The sequence below is a fragment of the Orussus abietinus genome, unplaced genomic scaffold (genome assembly GCF_000612105.2).
Source record: "Orussus abietinus isolate OABI.00-Male unplaced genomic scaffold, Oabi_2.0 scaffold9, whole genome shotgun sequence".
Classification (NCBI taxonomy): domain Eukaryota; kingdom Metazoa; phylum Arthropoda; class Insecta; order Hymenoptera; family Orussidae; genus Orussus; species Orussus abietinus.
The window spans coordinates 2301197-2321021 of NW_019396004.1; the positions used below are offsets into that span (position 1 = coordinate 2301197).

General features: G+C 55.7%; 1 protein-coding gene across 1 annotated transcript; it reads right to left on the reverse strand.

Annotated features, from left to right (window-relative positions):
- Positions 1–17960: 17960 nt before the first annotated feature.
- Positions 17961–19574, reverse strand: LOC105700800 (importin subunit alpha-9). The gene is made up of 6 exons (XM_012426969.1): positions 19256–19574; positions 18986–19198; positions 18735–18916; positions 18460–18652; positions 18207–18378; positions 17961–18149 (listed from the first exon to the last, which is right to left on the reverse strand). The coding sequence occupies exons 1-6, from the start codon at positions 19496–19498 to the stop codon at positions 18034–18036; spliced, it is 1119 nt and encodes a 372-aa protein (XP_012282392.1). The 5' UTR covers positions 19499–19574; the 3' UTR covers positions 17961–18033.
- Positions 19575–19825: the final 251 nt, after the last annotated feature.

A 19825-nucleotide genomic window follows, 5' to 3' on the forward strand; every position in this document is an offset into this window, starting at 1 on the left:
CTCGGCTTCGACGTGTTGTCGTTGTCCTGTCTCCGTGTTTCCTGTGGGGTGGACCTCCCTTTCGACCAGCCGACGTCGGGCATTGTGTCTGGGTCGAGCTCGCGTGCAAACTCGTTTGTTAAACGGCCGCGGGTAACGCAGTAGCGCGTTACGGATCGCTCGCCGGTTCGGATCTAGATGAACTTGAGCTATTCAAACCGGTCGAGCAGCGGCCGGTTAGAGTCCCGGAGTCCCTCGAGAGAGATCAGCCTCGCCGCGATCCTTGTTGTATTAGGTTAGGGACGGGCGAGCCGAGTTAGGCCGCCAAGTGGGGAGAGGCCGAGCACGTCATGGAATGGTACGGATAAACAGAGAAGAATCTTCAAATTCTCCCGCGTTGATGGACCTAAAGACTCCACTTTGGTACCATCGCTATGGAAGTGGTCGTCGGGTCGCTTTTTGGACCTAGCAACCCCCGATCTCGCCCTGAAGTGGCTTCGATTTCCGGCTCCGCGCTGATCTCTTCCCTTCTGCCGCATATTTGCTGGTCGGACCGACCAGGAACTCGGAACTGCGCACAAGACGCCGGGAAATAGGTTGGAGGTGAGACTGGTTCAAGTTCAGCGTGCTCCAAGGTTCGAGCTCAAGGCCAGGAGAAAGTCTTCCTTGTTGACGGCCCGGTGGCCGTGTACCTTGTCGTGTGCTGGCGACGCCGGTGCGAGTGGGTCGGGCACACACCTAGGACACGCATTGTACCTTCGCGTGGCCCACTTGGACACGAGCGAATTCAGTGGGTCAGGGGTCTTTGGTCGCTGCCCACGCTGCCGATGGTCCCACTGCTCCTGGCAGCTTCGATCAGCCGCTCGACCAAATATCCATTATCTGCCCTCCATTAACGCTGGTAGTTCGTCGTTCTAAAGCTAAACGGATTTCGACGTCGACCTGGACGTCGGAATCCGTGATAGACGTCTTTCTTACGCCAAGCTCCATCTAGACTGGAAGGCTGATCGCAGCCTCCGGAGTTTCTCCATGGTGGAGTTTCTCTACTGGGTTTCGCTTTCGGTTTCGTGGAGGATTGCAGGCACGAATCGATTCCAACGATGGCCGGCAAATTCAGGGACTCGATCGACACCAGGCCACGTGCACGTCTAACTAGAATCCGAGTCAGCTCTGGAGACGTCAAGGTCGACTCGCGGTGCGAATCAGCAGAAAATCGAATTGCACTTCGGCGTTGGGTCTCATTTTTCAGAAACCCGAGGCCCCGGCGTTCACGTGGCGAACTGGAGCGATTCGCGATTCCCTGCTCGTCCGATTTGTACTCTTCCGTTTCGTTTTTCCTTCCGTTAGCGGCCGAGTCCCCAGAAGGACGCGCCTTTAGCTGGACACCCTGGCGGAAGGGCGGGAATAAAAACCCGGATTTATAGACTCGGCTAGGGTGAAAAAACGAGAAACAGGTCGGCGCTCTCGAAATCTAAAGGATGTGAGTCAGGCTCGGGTCGAAGGCGCCGTGGACGTTCTTTGGGACGCTTTTAAATCGGGAACAAAGGGACCCGGGAGGGATCGGGCATGGCCAACTTCGCGGGGTAACCTTCGTCCAAATTTGTAAGTTAGGGCGGAGAGAGGTAGTCGCTCGCCCTCGAGGTCGACCTCCACTAGGAGCGAGGGACTCGAAATTTTTCGAATCCCACCTCGAACTTTTCCCCGAAGGGGAACTCCCGACCTCGACCATGCCCTTCCTCAACGCGGGATTCCTTGGGCCCCCGGGAAGCGGAGACTTTCCTGGAGCGACGTCGAAGGGGAGGGGAGCGACTCCACCGCGAGAAATCGGAACGACCGCAGCCTGGGATCCAAAAAGTCGACGGCTCGACGAAAGCGAACGCGCGAGAGCCGCTCAAGAAAGCGAAACCTCGTTTCTTCAAGAGTGGGCCGTTATCAGGCTTTTCCTTGCCGACATCGGAGCCAGCAAGAGTGGAGGAAGTCGCTCCGAAGCCGCCACTGATCATCCCAGGAGGAAAGCCAGACTTTCAAGGAATAAATAAGGGCAATTCCGATCTATCCCTTGGAGGTTAGGTCACCATCCAGCTCGATCCTCAGACTCCCCCGGGTCCGAAAATTGGCTTTCGAATTTCTTCAGCTGAGACTCGAGACTTCCGCATTGTCAAGTTACGTAAAGCCGAGGGACAAAACGCGAAATCGTAGCAAAACTCCAAAGTCGTTACGGGACTTTCGATCGTTCCGCGAGAAGGAGAAATCCTTCGCCGGTCGTCGCCTCCCCGAGAAGTGAACCATTAACGGGGAGCGTTATAGGTTAGGTTCACGCGGCGGAGGAATGTCCCGATTTCCTGGTCCCCCGTGCCGGGTTTTTGCGATTCTTTCTCCCTCGGTGGTTGCTGATTCAGTTTTAACGACCGTTTCCCTAGTTAATGGCCGAGCTGCGTGGGAAGTGACCTTATCACGGATTTAAACAAAAATCCACGTGGGTCAGTATGCGACGAATCCTCGACCTGCGAATGCACTGACCAGCATCGAGATACCGAGGCCCATTGAAAACAACGAGTGATCTTGAAAGCCATGACCTGCCGCAAGCAAGTCATCGCGACTCTTTCTTATCACCCGGCAAACACCGATACCGGCTGCGCCAGAGTCGCAAGTGCGAGTCGTCCTTCTGGCCTATATTCAAGGCCCCCGAAATTCGGACGACTCCCAAAATCGCGAAATTCCCGATTACACGGCAAAACTTCCACGTTTCGAGTGACGTGAACGGGATTTCAAGGGTGGCTCCCACCTTTCAAGTGACCCAACTTCGGCCGATAAAGCCGGAGGTGGCGATTCCATTATCGGGACCGCTTCGCAGCCGCTGTCACAATTCATTCCGCGAATCGGTTTCGTAAACTCCCGCGCCGAGTTTCTGCCAAGGAAAACCGACGGTTTCGAAACGTGAATCAGACCTAAGATTTTAATCCCCCCTCTCGCACCGGTGTGCATTATCGGTCGCGATAATATCCGTTAACATTGAAACGGGCCACGGTCGCCTAGAGGACGGACGAGCCGATTTAGATAACGCGTATCTTCAGACATCAATAAATTCGGTGTTAACCCACACGTCTGGCCATCGTGGCGGGAAGCGTTCCTGCGGGGATGAAATTTGAATTTCCCGCGTAGATTCGGAAGTGGGCAGACCCGGGAGGGGAAACTAAGCCTTGGGGGTTACATTGGTCCTAGGGTCCTCTTCCGGTATTCAGGAGGCAGATAGGCGATCGGAGGTTCATTCAGAAATCGAGAAGGCGCCATTTTTGTTTATCAGAGCTGACAAGATCGATGATGGGCCGATTTAGGACCCCGCGGCGAGACCGCGGAATAATGCGTGTCACTCGCGGATCCCTCGAGGATTTCCGCGATATCTCGACCTCGAGCTGACATTGCACCAGTTATTATCGGCGGATTATTTGGCCCAGCCGAGAGCAAACAGACCCACCGATTAATGGCGCCGGTTCCTCGTAATAGAAGGAGACGCTCGATATCCTTCCTCCTTTTCCTTTTCCTCATCCTTTTCTTCTCTCCCGAGTATCGAGAAGAGCATTGACGGCGTCTCCAATCGCAAGGAGTGATTCGGCGATTGCAGGACGACCATATATCCAGGACATGCTTCCCTCGCTCCCCCATTTGGCGCGCTGCCGCCTCCCGGGTGATTTCGGGGGTCCTGGGGGTGAATCATCCCCTCTGTTCGCCACAGTCGTCCCGAGAGCGATCCTTGTAGTGGTAGTTTTCATCGAATTTCGGGCGACAAGAGTTGCTCGACACTTTTCTGCCGGACTAATCTCAGGGGCTCGTCGCGGTTGGCCAAGAGCGGCTTCGGTTGCGCAAACTTTCCGCCCGGGGTTCAGCTCCGATTTCGATACGTGACGTCAGGGCATGACAATAAAAGAAATCGAGCGCCGATGCAGGGACATTCTAATGAGAGGGGTCGCCGCGTCGGCGGACCCACGTCGCTGGAAATGGATTTCCACCTGCGACCGGTCACCTTGCCGGGCTGAATATTCAACGAGTCAGCTGGCTCCTGGGAAGTAACTGCATTCTCGCGGGAAAACAACAGGCCGAAATGCAATTCGTCAAGTTTGGCGCGGCGTCGTCGCTCCGTCCAGATATATCGGAACGATCGGTGCGTTTCTTCCGGCACCCCGGGTATTCTAACAAATCGGCGTCATGCCTAAAAACAGCGGTCAAATGTATACCAGGGTCTTATCACGGCCGGGAGTAGGAAAACTGATAGAGGAGAAAATTCATACTAGAGAACATGTCGCAAGTGGAGCACGTCCCAAGTTCGAGCCCTCAGAGGGTGGTTATTTTTGTAATTAATTCCTTCCAGTCCCGTGCCCCTCGGGCGGGGATAAAGGCTCAAAAGTGGAGGCTGGAAACTCCGTAGACGAGAGTCATCGAGTATTTCCGCAATCGATGCCTCCTCCTCTCCCGGTAGCCGCGGATCTTCCGCGCCGCCATTGCAAGAGCCGTAGGACGCCCGGAAGAGGTGGCTGGAGTTTCCTCCATCCTGGGTCGGTTATTTCTATAATTAATTCCTTTCAGTTTAGGAACGCGAGGGACCCGTCCTTTGGGGGGGGTTGAAAAGTGGGGGCTGAAAAGTGCATAGAGAGAACCGCGTCGAGAACCGTCTAGCCTTGACTGCGCGTGGGGGTTGCCATGGAGATGCACTCTTCCACCCCCGTTCATCCCTCTGCCCTCAAAAGCCCAGCTCTCAACCCCCAACCCCGTCGGCTGCCCCACCACCTACCTTAGAGTATGACCCCGACCTTTCAGGTGGATGACCTCCACTGCATCGCGGTGCGCGCGCACCTCCGAGCCCTCACCTACACGGGGCCACCTCCTGGCGGAACCCTCCGGAACCTCGCGAAGAATCGATGCCACCACATCCGTTTCCTTTCCCTGCAGGCCGCCCTGGACGACGCCACCGAGTTCACCTCCGCCCACGAGTACTCCTGTAAAATCGAAAAATCCCCCAAAAAAATAAATAAATAAATAAAAACATCTCCCCCAGACTTATTCTCCCCCTGGCGAAGAATTGTCGAATTCGCGAGATTTCTAAATTGTGAAATTTAGAAATTCAAGTTTTTTCTTATTTTTTTTAATTTTTTTTTTTAATTGAAATTTGATTTAAGAAGAAGAAGCAGCTAAGAGGAATCCTACAAGCCCTTCATTTAGGGGTTGATTCTATGAAGAAGCGACAATTTCTCCCCGGGGAGTAAACTCCCATCTCGCCACTTCTTACTTTTACAATTTTCACGTACTAAGTGTGCAAATGTGAAAACTGAAAATTTCAAGGCATTTCCTCAGGGTCGCGCCGGTCGTCCTGACCTGGTTACGCCCCACGGCGCGTCGGTGCACTACGCCTATGCGCCAGACGAAGGGTGCACTCACCCCTTCCTGTCTGCACCCACACGTGGAAGCCTCGAAAGGCACCCTCCTGTACGTGTACGGCGCGCCTCCCCTTCCTGGCGGTCCCTCTCCCCGCCACCCCCTCCTCGGCCGGCGCACCCTCTACGCGCCACTCTACTCTACTCCACTTCGTCGGCCGAGAATACTCGCGTTGGAAACGCCACCTTCGTCGTGCGTGCACGCGTGCACGGCCCCGTCTGCACGCGTGCATAGGTACCCGGGGGTGGAGGGCGTCGCAGGGGGTGCGGGAAGCTTCGTGCGGCGCCGGGGGTGCATCGGCGAGGGGCGGAGGTCAGGGGCGAGGGGGCAACATGGTACTTTGTTATCGACCTCCTTATCGCGAGGGGGTAGTTCTACGCGTGGGGGGCTCCCCCGGGGGCGGATGTCACGCCGAGCGACCCCGACCCCGACCTAGCCGAAAACCACCCCCGAACGACGACGACCTATTGTAGAAGTGCATGGGTCGAAATTCATTATTAATCAAGGGGGAGGGTTTAATTAAACGAAATATACAAAGAATAAGACAATGGGGGCTCTTAACTATATTCGGATTTTTTTATGTGACCTCTCTCCGAAGGTGGCAATGTATTACAAAAATACAGAAAATGAGGTGATACCGGGGGAGGAAGGAACGTCGAGGGTGTTTTTTAACGCTTAACCCACCGACGATTTATACCCCCCTTACAAGTATCTTTTGAAACGGTCAATTTCACCCGCCGGTGGTTTAGTGTTAATTAAGAAATCGGGGGTCATCTCGACTCGCGTCGGGGAGCGGGGGTGGAATTATTCCTCTGGAGGGGGAGCATCAAGGGGGTGTCCGGGAGACGCGGCATCGGATGTGCGGAGTGCTCGGAACGAGACTCGTTCAGCCTCTGAATAGTCTGGCTCCTCTTTCTCCGAGTAGGAGGCGAGGTCCGGGCCCTCCTCGGCTGGAGGTTAAGTCACAATGGCGTCTCGCGGCAACGATCTCTTTCAATCTCGACTTCGCTCCTCTCTTTCTGCCCCCCTCCTCTTATCATCCAGCCCGGCTACGGCGGTTATCGCGTAACGAATCCAATTATTCGCTAATTAGGAATCGTGCCACTCGGACGCATGCGTGCGACCGGGCAACCTTCCAGACGGTCGCGACCCGGCGTCGTCGGCCCGAAGGAGACGAAGGACGTCTCGGCTCGGCTCGGCTCGGCTCGGCAAGCTAATCGCGGGACGGACGTTCTTGCTCCAGAAACTGCGCCGAGTACGAAACTCCGGTCTGCAGAGTCTAAAGTCACGTCCGTCTCGAAAGACCAGGACGCAGACGCGAAGATGGCGGCGAACGTTGAGAGACACGGTAGCCTATTTATCGGCCGGGACTGGAACGTTCTCCGGCACTCTAGCCAGTGGGGGAATCCCAGGCACGTCGTTCGAGCTCCCCCGAAGGACTCTATGTCCTGGATTTCCAGGGAAACAAAGCGCGTCCCGATTGTTTAAGATGGCTGGATCAAGGGTCGGGTGGCGACGTTTCTCGCGCCAGCCGTCACCGGCGAGCATTGGCTGCGCGCACGGCAACTCGGCTTAATGACCCCGTGACTGTAGAGGCCAAGCACCCGCGACGGCGTCGCGTGCATCTCTTGCAACCCCGTCGCACGCGCCGAACGGGGCGCCGTCCTCACCCTCCTGGGGGTAGACAGGGCTACGTGGCCTCGGCATTTGCATTCCCGTGGTTTTAGCCATACAGCGAATTCATTTTCTCGGTGGGAAACTCGCGTGCCGGGGAATCGAATCCTGAGATACGTCGCGACGTCCCCGAAATCCTCCCTCCGTTGCGCCAGACACGATTCACGGTGATCGTCCTAATCACAGGGTTAAGTAGCCATCTTTACCGGAGGTAGCTTTCCCGATTCGTCTAGACTACCGTCCCTGGGACGGGTACCCTTAGCCAACGGGGAGTTACGGCGGCGGAAGGCGGTCTTCGTCGAGGGAATTATAACCAGACGTTTCATGAGTCGATGATCCCTTGATTCCGGGTCGACGACGTCCCGAGACGTCGCGACGACGGAGCGTCGGATTGGTCGCGAGAGTATCGAGTGCACGGGACCGCGCCGTCCCCGCTTCGTGGTTACGGTTTATCCTAAACAATGACCCGTCTAGACGGTCGCCCTTCGCGAAGAGCCAGCTCCTACCTCGCGTCTACCTCCCACCTACCTCGCCTCGTCCTCCGTCACCTCCGCTTTGCGCCTCCACTCCGCTCTACGTGCGCTCCGACATGTCGCGAACGCACGACCGGAGGGCCGGTGTGAAACGGCACCACCACCATCGCCGAACCTTTCGAGCTTCCGTGTCCCTGCGAGGTGTCTGCTGCACCGGAGGGACCCGTCCCAACTTCCCGGCGACATGCGTCTATCGTCCGGTCGATGGTGAGTGGGCCCGTGGAAGTCATTATCAGCGAGAAGTAGGTTCCACGGGACCCTGACGAGGAGACGACGAAGAGACGTGGAGGCGACGGGAAAAGGCGGTGGACCTTTACTCGTGTAGGACCCGACACCGCGATCGACCCCAGAGGCGACCCGGACATCTGGGCTCGGGTCCGAAAGGTCTCTCGCGTCCGAAGACGCTCGTTAGAACCCTCCCTTCTGCCCACCCGACTTTCCCTTTCCCTCCCAGGTAGCCAGTCATGGATGCATGGGCTTCCGGTTTATCGCTCGATCGGCGACGCGTCCTCGGCGCCCTCCGTCCGATAGGTGTCCGTCCCCTGGATCCCGGATCGCTCGGGCGGACCCGAAGCAGGGGCAGATCCTGCGGAGCCCGAAGAGGGAGGAAAGGGACTCCCCTGGCCAGGAGTGGCTCCGCGCGTAATCGTGATTAATTAAAAGTGGCTTTGCCGAGCCGCATTCACCGGCCCTCCACAACGTCATCCCCCAGGCCGCCAACATCGATCCGGCTCGTGCTTCAGGGTCGTCGTACTCGCCTCGGGTCGTCGTACTTCCGCCGCCGACGGTCTTGGGCGATCGCGTACTTCGCCCCCGTACTTCCTCCGGGACCGGACTTCAATCGGCGAGGCTAATATCCCGTGGGACGATGAAACGTCCGAGCCCGGTCGATCATTCAACAGGGTCTATCGGATCCCAAACTTATCCTGACGCGGTTTTCCTGGTCATCATCTCGAGCTTGCTCGAAAATACGACAATTCGAAAAGTCGAAAATGGGAAAATGCGAAAATGCGAAAATACGAAAATGCGAAAATGCAAAAATACGAAAATGCGAAAATGCAAAAATGCGAAAATTCGAAAATTCGAAAATTCGAAAAGTCGGAAACACGAAAATCCGAAAACTCGAAATTTCGTCGCAAGGCGTATTCTGTTCGCATGCCCCTTGTCGCATTTAGACTTTCCAGACGAACATCTATGTACGGTCAATTTCTGGGAAACTTGGTCGCCCCGCTCGTGGAGGTTCCGACGCGGGAAGTGGCGTAGTGGGTGCGCGTTCGCCTCTAGCCGAGAGAGCGAAAGTTCGCCCCAGTGCCTCCATCCTGTCTGCGGTATCCCTCCAGCCCCCGTGCCCCGTCCCCGTTGCAATTGCACGTTGCGCCCCCCGAGCAGCCAAACTGCACTCGGCGCGCCGAGGGTTGCCAATGCCGCCGTGGAAATCGATCGCACGGCTGCCAACCAGAGCGGAAATTGGCAACCCTCGGTCCCGGCTGCGTTCCAGAAACTTCGGACTTCCACAGGCACCCCCAACGCGACGACGTTCCCAGAAAATTGCCGAAGAGGTATAAACGCCGACGTCGCGGCTCTCCCCATGGGGGAAGGTCCGCGTACCACAAAGCGCCTCTCTTTATGCGTTTCCTTGTCGATGCCGAGATAACGATAGTACTAAAAATGGTGCCACCGAGCTCGTTACAGAAGGGGCGTCCGGCGCGACGTCGATCGTCGGTTCCCAGGCCTTGGGTTCGCAAGAACGATTCCGGCACGTTGCATCGATCGGTTCGGGGACTGGTCATGACTTTCCACGGAAGGTTGTAAAGTACCTCCCTCCCCCGGCGGGGGTGCCTCCCGAAGTTGGCAACCACCTCGTGGGGGGTTGCTTTCACCCCGTACGTGTGCCCGGGGGGAGGGGCGCGAGTCGGATCGCCGGGTTTCGCCGAGGAAAGTTTGCCCCAGTACGTTGCACCCTCCTCCCACGTGCCCCTCTTTCGCCCCCAATCCCGGCCCTCCCCCCAGGAACCCGCCGCCTCCATCCCGGTACTCCGGTACTCCCGTATTCCCGTTTTCACCGCCCCCGAGTTAGCTGCACCGCCGCCGAATCAATACCGGCAGACGTCCTAACTCACTGGAGGTCAATGCCTCGTTCCCGCGGGCCCGACGACCTCAACCTCCTGCAGAGCCAACCTCCTTCCGGCGACCTCTCGAGACCTCTAGCCAGCTCCCAGAAGCCCTCGGAAGCCTCCGACCCGCGGCCAGACGCGGTCGCCCCTCGCCCCTCCGCGGTGCCGCAGCCCCTTCCGAGTCTTCTTTCCTCTTTCTTCGTCCTTCCGCACCTACTTTCCCTCCGACCTCCACCTTCTCGGCCCCGGCGCCGCCCGTGCGCGGCGATTTCGCCCGGGTCATCGGTCGTCCCCTAAATTAATCACTCCTACGCGCTCTTCTCTTGGCGAACCGCTGCCTAACTTCGGGGTCGACTCTGACTAATTCCTCGTAGGATTTCGGAGTTAACCCCTGGCCTCTCGGGAGCTCAAAGAGGACCAAGATCCACCCCTAATGGCGGCCTGGAAATCCGAAGAAACTCCCCTGGGAGGGGAAAGAATCCATAATGTGCAGCCGAGATGTCTCGGCGCATGCAACCAAACGGAACGTAACCTGGAGACAAAGACATTGACATTCAAAAGCAGAGTCCCCCTTCTTCCTCGCGCCAGACGAAACCCCTTTCTTGCGAAATGCAAGTCCGGGGTGTTAAGCGAAGCCTCACGAGTATGCCCTGCCCCGTCTGGCCGGCTCTCCCTCTCTCCTTCCCTCCTTTTCGCCCCTTGATTCCGCCATTTTTCTCGATTTTTGGTGTAGACACTTTCAGCGAGCAAATCCTCCCTACCCCACCCCCACCGGCCCCTATTTCTGGAGTTCCTCCAAAGATCTCCCCTGCGCCTCCCGCGTAGATATTTTCAGGGTGTCTGAGGGTATACGCCTAGCTTTCCCCATTTTTCGGCCCCATTTTCGGGGGTACTTTGAGATCGTCCATTTTCGAGTCCTTTCCCGGTGCATCGAGGGCCGATTGCGCGCACTAGACCTAGAGGGAAATAGCCGTGCGAGGCTCGCCGATAAAATTAGAAGGAACGTTCAACTCGAAGCCTCCGCCAAAACGAGACCGACCTCTTCGGCTTCTTATTCCGGGCGTAGTCACGACGTTGCGACAGCCACCCTGGCACCAATGCCCTCCTTCCGATGCGAGGCACCCGAGTCCTCCAAAAGGAGAAGTTGCCGCCCCTCCCGGCTTCGAGATCTGCAGCCGAGGTGCACTTTCCGAGGCTCCAAGGGAGGCATGGAAGCCGCCGGTCTTTGCCACCGCCAAAGACTCGGCCGCCATTGCAGATGCGATCTACGGCTCGACATGGTACACGCGTCCGAGTGCGTTTAACGAGTGTTCCATTTTTCAGGGCACCGTGTTTACCGCTGTCGCGTCGTCTGAAGCATCCCGCGTCCTCCCGCATAACCCCCAGGATCACGGGGATAGGGTTGCACCGAGGCCGCCCGAGGAGGGGACAGGAGGAGGCCGCTGCACTTTCCCTCACCCCGCGAGGTCTGCTCCCTCCGCACCCGTGATATCTTCCACGGCGCAGTGGTGGGCAACTTTCTTCGACCTGCGAGGAAGAAGAAGAAGATACCCCTCGAACCACGGATTTTCGGCCAAGAAAGGCTGAATACAAAAGAATTGATATCGCTAAATCGTCAAAGATCATCGACCGAGGAACTTTCCGCCCTGGTCCTGCCGCCTTTAGTCTGACTCTTCACCCAGCGGTGTGTAACATTTAAATGCGAATTTAATATTTGCAAATGAAAATTGCTCGTTCATTGTTGTACATAATTAGAATTAAAAATCGCTCGTTCATTATTCTGGGCGCGTCTACGTGTATGTTGAGTGCGTAGGGAATGTTCGAGGGAGAGGGACTCGTTGGTACATTTTTCACCCTGGATTCATGAGTGCGTCGGTATTGATGGGTGTCTGCATACGCGTACAATCATGTACGCGAAGGCAAGGTGCACAGGGATGCAGGGAGCGCCCTCCCCTCGGCTACAATCCGTGCCGGAGGTGTTCGACCTTGTTCGCCGACGGATATTGCGCGCGGCACTTGAACTTGCCGCAGACAGGCTTTGTTCCAGGGGTAGCAACCCCCGGTCGGGAGCATTAGCCTTATTATCCAACCCCACTTCCAAGCTGGCATCCAATCGATAACACGAATGCGACTCACGGTCAGGTCGTCAGACGGTTCGAGGTCTCGAGGGTGACGGCTATGAAGGAAGTACACTTTTCCCCAGGTCCTCAGGCCCTCGTCTGGTCGCCAAGACTCTTCACCCTAATCCAGACCAGTCCAGCCGACCCCCGGCATGCGATTCCGCGACTTTATTCCCGCGGAGTCGGCGAACCTCGAGGAGACGTCTGCGACCACCCCTCGGCATCTCGTCCATATGCCCAACCCCTGCTGGACCCTCGTAAAGTCTCATTAAATCTTGTTTAATCTCCTTAAATCTCGGGAAATAAGGGGACTCCATTTCGCCCGGAATATACTGCGCCAAAAGGAGGCCCATCAAAGTGGCCGGGAGTTCCATCGGCGGCCATCCGCAGCGGCCTCGCGCGCTGCCGCCGATGGAGCCCCTCCTGGGTGGAATTTTCAGGGCGCGGAGACGCCGATTACGGATGCAAATCGAATGGGGCTGGCTCGTGGAAAGACGTCCCCAAGAAGGGACGCGTCTTCGCGCGAGTTTACCGATCCTCAGCAGCCTCCACGTCCGCCAGGAATAGCTTTGAGGACGTTGTCGGATGGTGACTGCATTCTGCAGTTCAAGGTTAGGGGCGCGGGACATCGGCCGCTGTAACGTCAGCGTCCAAAGACCAAAATACATCCCCCTTGAGAAATCCGAGAGAGAGAGGGGGGACGAGAGGGAGACGACCCATTGGGGGAACGCAAGAAAGAGAGCAGTGCACGGATATGCAGATATCCGATACAGCCCGGCAACCTTGCTGCAGTCGAAGACCGGCCAAAATATGGAGCGCACTCGTGGGCGTCGGCACGCATCGAATTCTGGAGCCTGGGCCATGATAACGTCGAAAGACCATTTCCACGATATCCAGAAACGAGGAGATTCACCTAACCTTCGTTTTCAGATGAAACTTCTCGTATCGAGTGCCAAAATTCCAGACTCGAAGCCCGAGGTAAAAGAATCGCGAATCGTTCCGACTAGAACACCGTATGTGCCTTCAACCTCTGCACTGATAACAAGGGTATCCGGGGCCATGGTAATCTAACACCTACGAGGGTGGCAACGTCTCCATGGACTTCAATTCGCGAGAAGGCAAACCTCGGCAGAGGTTCTTCGCGATTTCAGATACGAGCGGACGAGCCTCCCTCGGGTTCTATACTCGCAATGAGCGGTTCGCGCGCGAGGCAGATAAAACCTATCCGCGATAGACGGATCGAGCTCCCCACCGCAAATGGGAACACCCCGCGACGTGTCGATGACACTCGTTCCATAAAGATATATACCCCCCGGGAGGAGGTGCGCTCTCTTTCAGCCTTTGTCTCGAGTCCAACCGCCAGACGTCGTTGAACTCTTCGACTCGAGGACAAGACACTTTGAACCGCGCCAGTGCAAGCGCAAATAATCGGCTTGCGCGTGCTCCATTCCCGGAGGTCCCCTCTAGAGATTGAAGCGCCGCGCGACCCTAACCTAAAAGTCGACGGTAAATTCCCGAAAGATAAGGATCGTTTCTCCAGTAGTCGCCGCCACCGCGGGCCGGAAGCGGGTAGATGGTGCCAGAGCGGTGTCGGTTTCCAGGCACATCGGGACTCCGCCGAGAGCTCCAGCGGGAAGTCGTTCCTTTTTCTTCTCGCGCCGACTCCCCCGTTATCCGGCGAAAGAGGGGACCGATAGAGACGAGCACGCGGCCGGCGTGCCCTCGTGCCGGCCCGCCGCGAACTTTCCACGGCCCCTCGAATTGCCTCCATTGTTCTCGTTTCCGGCGAAGGTCGAGTCCCAGCCCCGATACGAAACCCGGGGCTTCGATCGTCGATCGTTCCCAGCACACTGACCTGCGCGTCTGGTCGCGCTATCGGTCCGATAAGCGCCTTCCTTTCGGGGCCGATCAACGACCGCGCCGTCGAGAACACTCGACGTAAATCGCCTCCACCGCGGAGTCCCAAGGAGCCATCTCGCCCTGCAACCAAATCCACCTAAACGTCAATTAGATCCGCAATTATCCGCAATTCCCCCCCTAAAACCTTCCCCAATAAACTTACAAACAATTATAAATTAATACAACACTCCAGAGACTCGTGCAACGCTCCGATTCCAGGTCGACGGGCGTCTCGCCGCTTCTCGCTGCAGGGGCCTCCTCGCTGCGAATCCTCGATTCGGGGGAATCCCGGTCCCGGGCTCGCCCTTTCCGGGCGAGTTTCGCTCGGTCGGGCAAAAAGTGCTCGGCCGAGCGAATCGGAAGCCAGTCGAGTCGGGTGCACGCATCCGTATACGTGCACGGTCGGGTCAAGGCCGTATCCATCGCGCGGTGGGTCGGGCTGAGTCACTCGGGTGCGAGTCGCGCAAGTGCATCGAACCCGCGCGCGCGTTGACCGTCGCGGCCGCTCGGCGTCGCGCCCGAGCCCAAAGTCACTCGGCCATCCTCGGGCGAGCTCGGCGGCATTCCTCGAGCATCAACCCGGGGAGCGCCGAGTGCAACGCCCAAAGCCGCGAGTCGAGGGCCGCGGCGCTGCGGCTTCCTGCGTAGCAGCTCCCTCGGTCCGCCAGGGAGGGGACAGGGGGGGAAGGGCCGGCACCGTTCCTCGGCGAGAGCGCGCTCGGGCCCTCGCGGGAGAAGGAAGGTCCGTTTGAGAGACGCTGAAGGGCCGACGCACCGGGCAGGGTGAACGCTCTCGCTCTCTCTCTCTCCCTCTCTCTCGGGGCGCGCGGGAGCGCGCTCACGCGTACACGCTCTCGCGTGTTCGCCGAGTCCGCGAGCCCGCCTCGTCGTCGTTGCGGATTCGAAACGGACCTTCGCCCTCGCCCCAGGAATGGCGTCCACCTGGCCGTGAGTGCGCATCCATCTTGTATTCCAGAAGATAGTTATTAACCAGGCATCTCCATAACCTGAAAAGAAATTCCGTTTCAGTCCTGGCGAGTAGCTATGGTGTTTTTACCTCTTAACATAGAGGGGGGGAGCAAGCATATGCGAGGCGACGGTTCGACGCCGGTGCAACGGCACACTCGGCGTCGCGCTATTCCGCACGCATGGAGGGTCCGATCACCCGTCCGCGGCGTTTTAACGGCGCGGGGGGTTCACCGTGCCCTATCAAGGCCGCGGGGGCACCGGCCCAGTGAACCAATTGTGCCGCTTTTACGCCGGCCGTGTCATTTTTGTCGGCTTTATTGGCCATAAACTCTCCGGCGTCACGTGACACTCGACGTACCCCCGGGTGGTGGTGCGCGAGCGGGACGTGGCGTCGAGTCGGGCGACTGAAATGTCGGCGTAGCTCGTCCTCGCCGGTACGTCGAGGGTGGCGATCGAAGAACGCGACGGCCCGGGCACCGTTCGCGATCGTTCGCCGCAGCGGCGTCGCTGGTGCGTTTGCGAACCCCGGGAAATGCGTCGGGGATTGGGAACCCCCAGACTGGAGGGGATTGACCCAGACACCCCCTCCAGGGTAGGACTCTCCCTCCAGCGAGGCCGCGACTGCCTCTCGAGCCTTCCCCCCGGGGCTGGGTGGGTATGGGGTGCAAAAGTCCCCCGGCTCCTCTCCGGCCCCGTCTACCCCTTGATAAAGCGCTGCACCACCCACGCACGATCTACGTAGTATCGTGCTTCCATTTGCAAAAAGACTATTCCACCCCCGCAGACGGAGATCCTCCACCCCGTCTGCCGGGGCTCCTCTTTTTTCCCCGTCCCGCACCCTCCGGGCCGTTACCCAATAATAATTCCTCCCCCTTATGCCGCACGACCAGACGGAAGAGGCTAGAGGGTAGGACCGGATACCACCCCTGGAAAATGACGCTCTCGATCGGTCCTGCACGCGAGTGCTCTCCGCAATACCCGGACGAAAAAAAAAAAGAGTCCACCTCGGGATTACTCCCGCACCTCCCACCCCGCCCGGGGATGGGGATTCGTCGTCGGGACGTCGACGTCGATGGAAATCGGCGATTACGCGGCAAGGGAAGGTGAGCCACTCGGTGCTCGTACCGAAGGGCACCTAGCTGCGGTCGCGCGATATCGATTGCGAGTAAACAACCGGTAGATTCCCGAGGCAGGGTGTGCATCGGTCTGGGAAGAGCCTTTCAGGGGTTGCGAACCCCAGTAAGCCAGCCAGACAGACGGACTAACGTGAAAGGGGGTGACCCAGACGCCCCCTCCACCGGGATGTTTGCAAGCGCGAGACTGCCGCATTGGATAACACCCGGTACATAGCCGGGGCACCCAGTCGGTACATACGACCCTCCACATAGGAGAAAAACCGGTGCCGATGGTACCGACTCGCCGTGGTCGAGGAAATATCGATAATAAGCCCCGGAGAGTAGACGCCGCACTTAGCCAGCCTCCAGCCCGGGACTTTCCCTCTTCCTACGCGTGTTCCGATCTTCTGGCAAATCGGGCATCCCCTTGTAAGAGCATGGGTCGATCGAGAGCAGGTTCCATCGGCCATGATCGATCCATCAGGTACACTCTCGGTTGCTTCGAAGTGCAGGAATGGAATATCCCACGCTTATGGGAATCCCAGGTCTTGGGGTGACTTCGACAGGGAAACGCGACCGATCGCGAGTCGATAGCGATTCCCGACATCGAGCCGAACCCTGAAGACGCGAAGAGATCTTTTTTTCATGAGGATGCCTAAGCGGTTCTTGGATCGAGGGGTACCGAGAACCAGGGCACGCCGAGTGTGCTGGGAATCCCACTCTGGGTCTCGGAGTCTAGAGGTGGATCGGTGCTTCTCAGGATGCCAGGGTGGATCGGAGTGGGCGATGTGGAGGAAACAGGAAGGAGGAGCGTCGAAGGGGGAACCGCTGGAAGGGGTGAACTAGGGCATGGGAGGTCCTGGGGAGGACAGGAGGGTTGATGGTCGTGGCGTTGCCGCCAGGACGAACACTCTGACCTTGCGTCCCGACACCTGGCATCCAGATTAAGCGACCTCGTTATCGTCCCAAGATCCTACGAGTGAACTACAAGCTTCCTAACCTGGACCAAAGGACCTTGATCCTTGGATGGTTGGTCGGACGATGACGACGTTCCTTGTGCCCTCGGGTTAAGCGTCTGCCTCGAGAGAAATCCATCCTCCGGGAATTTTTTAATTCAAACAGGAAGCGACGACAAGCAGCAATGAGCGACGGGAATTCTCTGCGTCCTTTTCGCTGCACCTGAAAAAAAAAATAAAGAGTATCAGCGATCGGTGGTTGGTGTTTGTTGTCGCTCTCGCTCTGCATCTGGCAAAAGATGGAAAACCGCGACGCGGATAGGGAATAACTTCTCGACTGAATAGTAATTAATGGCGGAATCGATGCGGGGTGAACGTTATCAATGACGAACTGGAAGTTGCGACTGATAGCGCCTCCGTATCCCTCCTCGGGCGCGGTTCGTTAAAAATAGGGCCACGGGCAAACTTTCCGCCTCCAAGGCCACGTTTCCCCAGGGTCAGGACCCTCCTAGGTAACCAGGCCTGGGAAATTGGTTATCTCCCCTGGTAACCCCGATATCGCAGCCAGCTGTTCACCCTGTCGGAAAATTCGGAAAATTCCGGCCCCGTTGAACGTTGAGACACGGAATGTTTTGCCCCTCGATGAGCCATGTGCTCTGGTAACGATTGATCCTTTAGTAAGGATCGCCCGACGTACCTCGCATGGCAAGGAACAATGTCCCTGCCTTAATCGTGAGCCGTAGGCTAATTTTCCAGCGATTCGCGATTATTCCGAGCGGGAAACGTCATCAAGATAGAAACCGACCACGTAAAGTCACGCTTCGCAATGGCACCCTTCACGCAAGGGGCCGTCGACCTGTATTTATCGCGGTTATCTGTTCCTGGTGGACTTATTAATATTTCATGAGTACTAGAGAACATGTGTGACTTTGAAACGAGTTTTATCAATCCTCTTGACCACTGTTTTACGCGCTGAATTTGCCTCCGGATCCCTTCTTTATCGGTCAGGAAGTTGTGGAAAGAAAAGTGACGAGACGGGTCGCATTCCTAACACGGTTCTGCCCTCTGATGAGCGAAACGTTGAACTAAGTGCAGATTATTCGACGTTTCTACTCTTCTTAATTTTGTAACCACTGTTTTTAATTTAAGGACCAGCAATTTAAATGACGCAATATTTCAAAACCGTGGAAATTGTATTGTCCGTTGTCAGGTAACTTAGGAATGTTTCTGTACATTTGGAGTGGGTCTTATAACAAGTTCGACTTTACTACAGATGCCGCGGCTAGCCGAATCGACGGAAGATAAAGAAGATTGTCCCTCAACGACTGGCGATAATCTCTCGATGAATGGTTATAAATATTCCCTAATGAAAAGGACAAATGTTAATTTAAATTCATAATTCACCAGTTTTCGGGATTACCTATTAGCCATAGTGCTTCCTTTCTTAAGTGCGCGTGTGCATGCAACATCAACTTGTCAATTAGGTCACGCAAATTTTCATTGATTCGGTCTGGGTCGTTCAACAATGCTTCTACAACGCTTCCGGTTTCCTCACAAACGAGATTAGCCAGAAATCTTGTTGCTGCCGTGACCTGATCGAAAATTTACAACTCTTACTTTTACTGACGAATATGAAAATAGATAATAATCATGCAAATCCAATTTCAGATTACCTGCACAACATCGGTTAAACCAGAATTTGCAGAATTGTACAGATACTCTAAAATCATTGGTACAGCACTTGTTAAATAAGCGAAACAAGCTGGTCTGGATGAAAGTAAAGCAAGGAGCCAAATTAAATTGCTCTCTTGGCAGTTGAACAATAATTTAACCACCGCTTTAGTAAGATCTATCATATCAGCATCCCTATTAAAATATACATGAATAAATAAAAATTCTTTAAATCTATTAGTCATCATTTATACCGCAACCGGAATTCAGAACTTGCTCGATTTGGTGATAGCCTGTTCGCACGTAGTGCATTGTTGCATATATTACTGTCGATAAAATGCTCTTATCGCATTCTTGGAGCAGAGACATTAAACGTCCGAGGCAGTCTTGCGCATGGAGAATTTCAAAAGCTTTATAGCTTCCACCCACAAGATTCCCTATAGTCCATGCGCATACTTCCTAAAAATGAGTCCGTTTTGATCCATTCATTTATTCTTAACTATAGAATAACGTGAATGCCCGATGTACCACGTGAGGATTGCTTAAACCCTCTAGCATCGCAACGACGTAAGGACCCACTGATTTACACAGCGCTTTGCAGGTTTTGCTGTTCCCAAGTGCTAAATTACAGCAACAATTAGCTGCAGCCAACTGCAACGCAGCATTAGATCCTGACAGGCATCTAGCCAAACCAGCGACTGCATTATCAACTTTCATAAATGTGTTAATATTATCCAAATCCTGAAACCAGTAAATTTATTCTAACCTCTGAATCCCCTCTTGAAATCTGCAACGAACCTGTACGAAAGCATTCTGTAAACGTTGATATTCCTTCATCCGTAGCGGCTTTTTCTTTAAGAGGTTAGCTTTCGATCGGACGAAGTCTTCGGTGATCAAGTCGGTGAGAGGATCCTCCAAGGTGGTCCGCTGTTTATTCAGCACACTTCTCCGATGACGTTTCCTCTCCTCCGAAATAGTGCCCCTTAATTCCTCGCGAATATACTCCATTACTTCATTTTTCTCTAAAGAATCCTCGCTCATCGTGCGAAAATTTCTAAACAATGGAGGGAACGGAGTTGAATGGGAATTCCTACAGATTGGCTTCAGAAGATAGAGAGGTTAGGTTACAAAACAGAGATGAGTTGGGAGATTGCTCACGGGCAGGATCGCGCGATCGCGTACTGTGCTGCCCCCTGGAGAAAAGAGCTATTCCACGAGGTACTAAGCGCTAGGCTTAAGTATTATGTACACTTTTCGGCATTCTTATAACACGATTCGAGTTACAAAATCGATCCTCTAACCGCAATACCTGGCCGTTCTGTGCGCCAGTACGCGTAGCGGGAAAACGGTGGAACTAATGCGAAACAG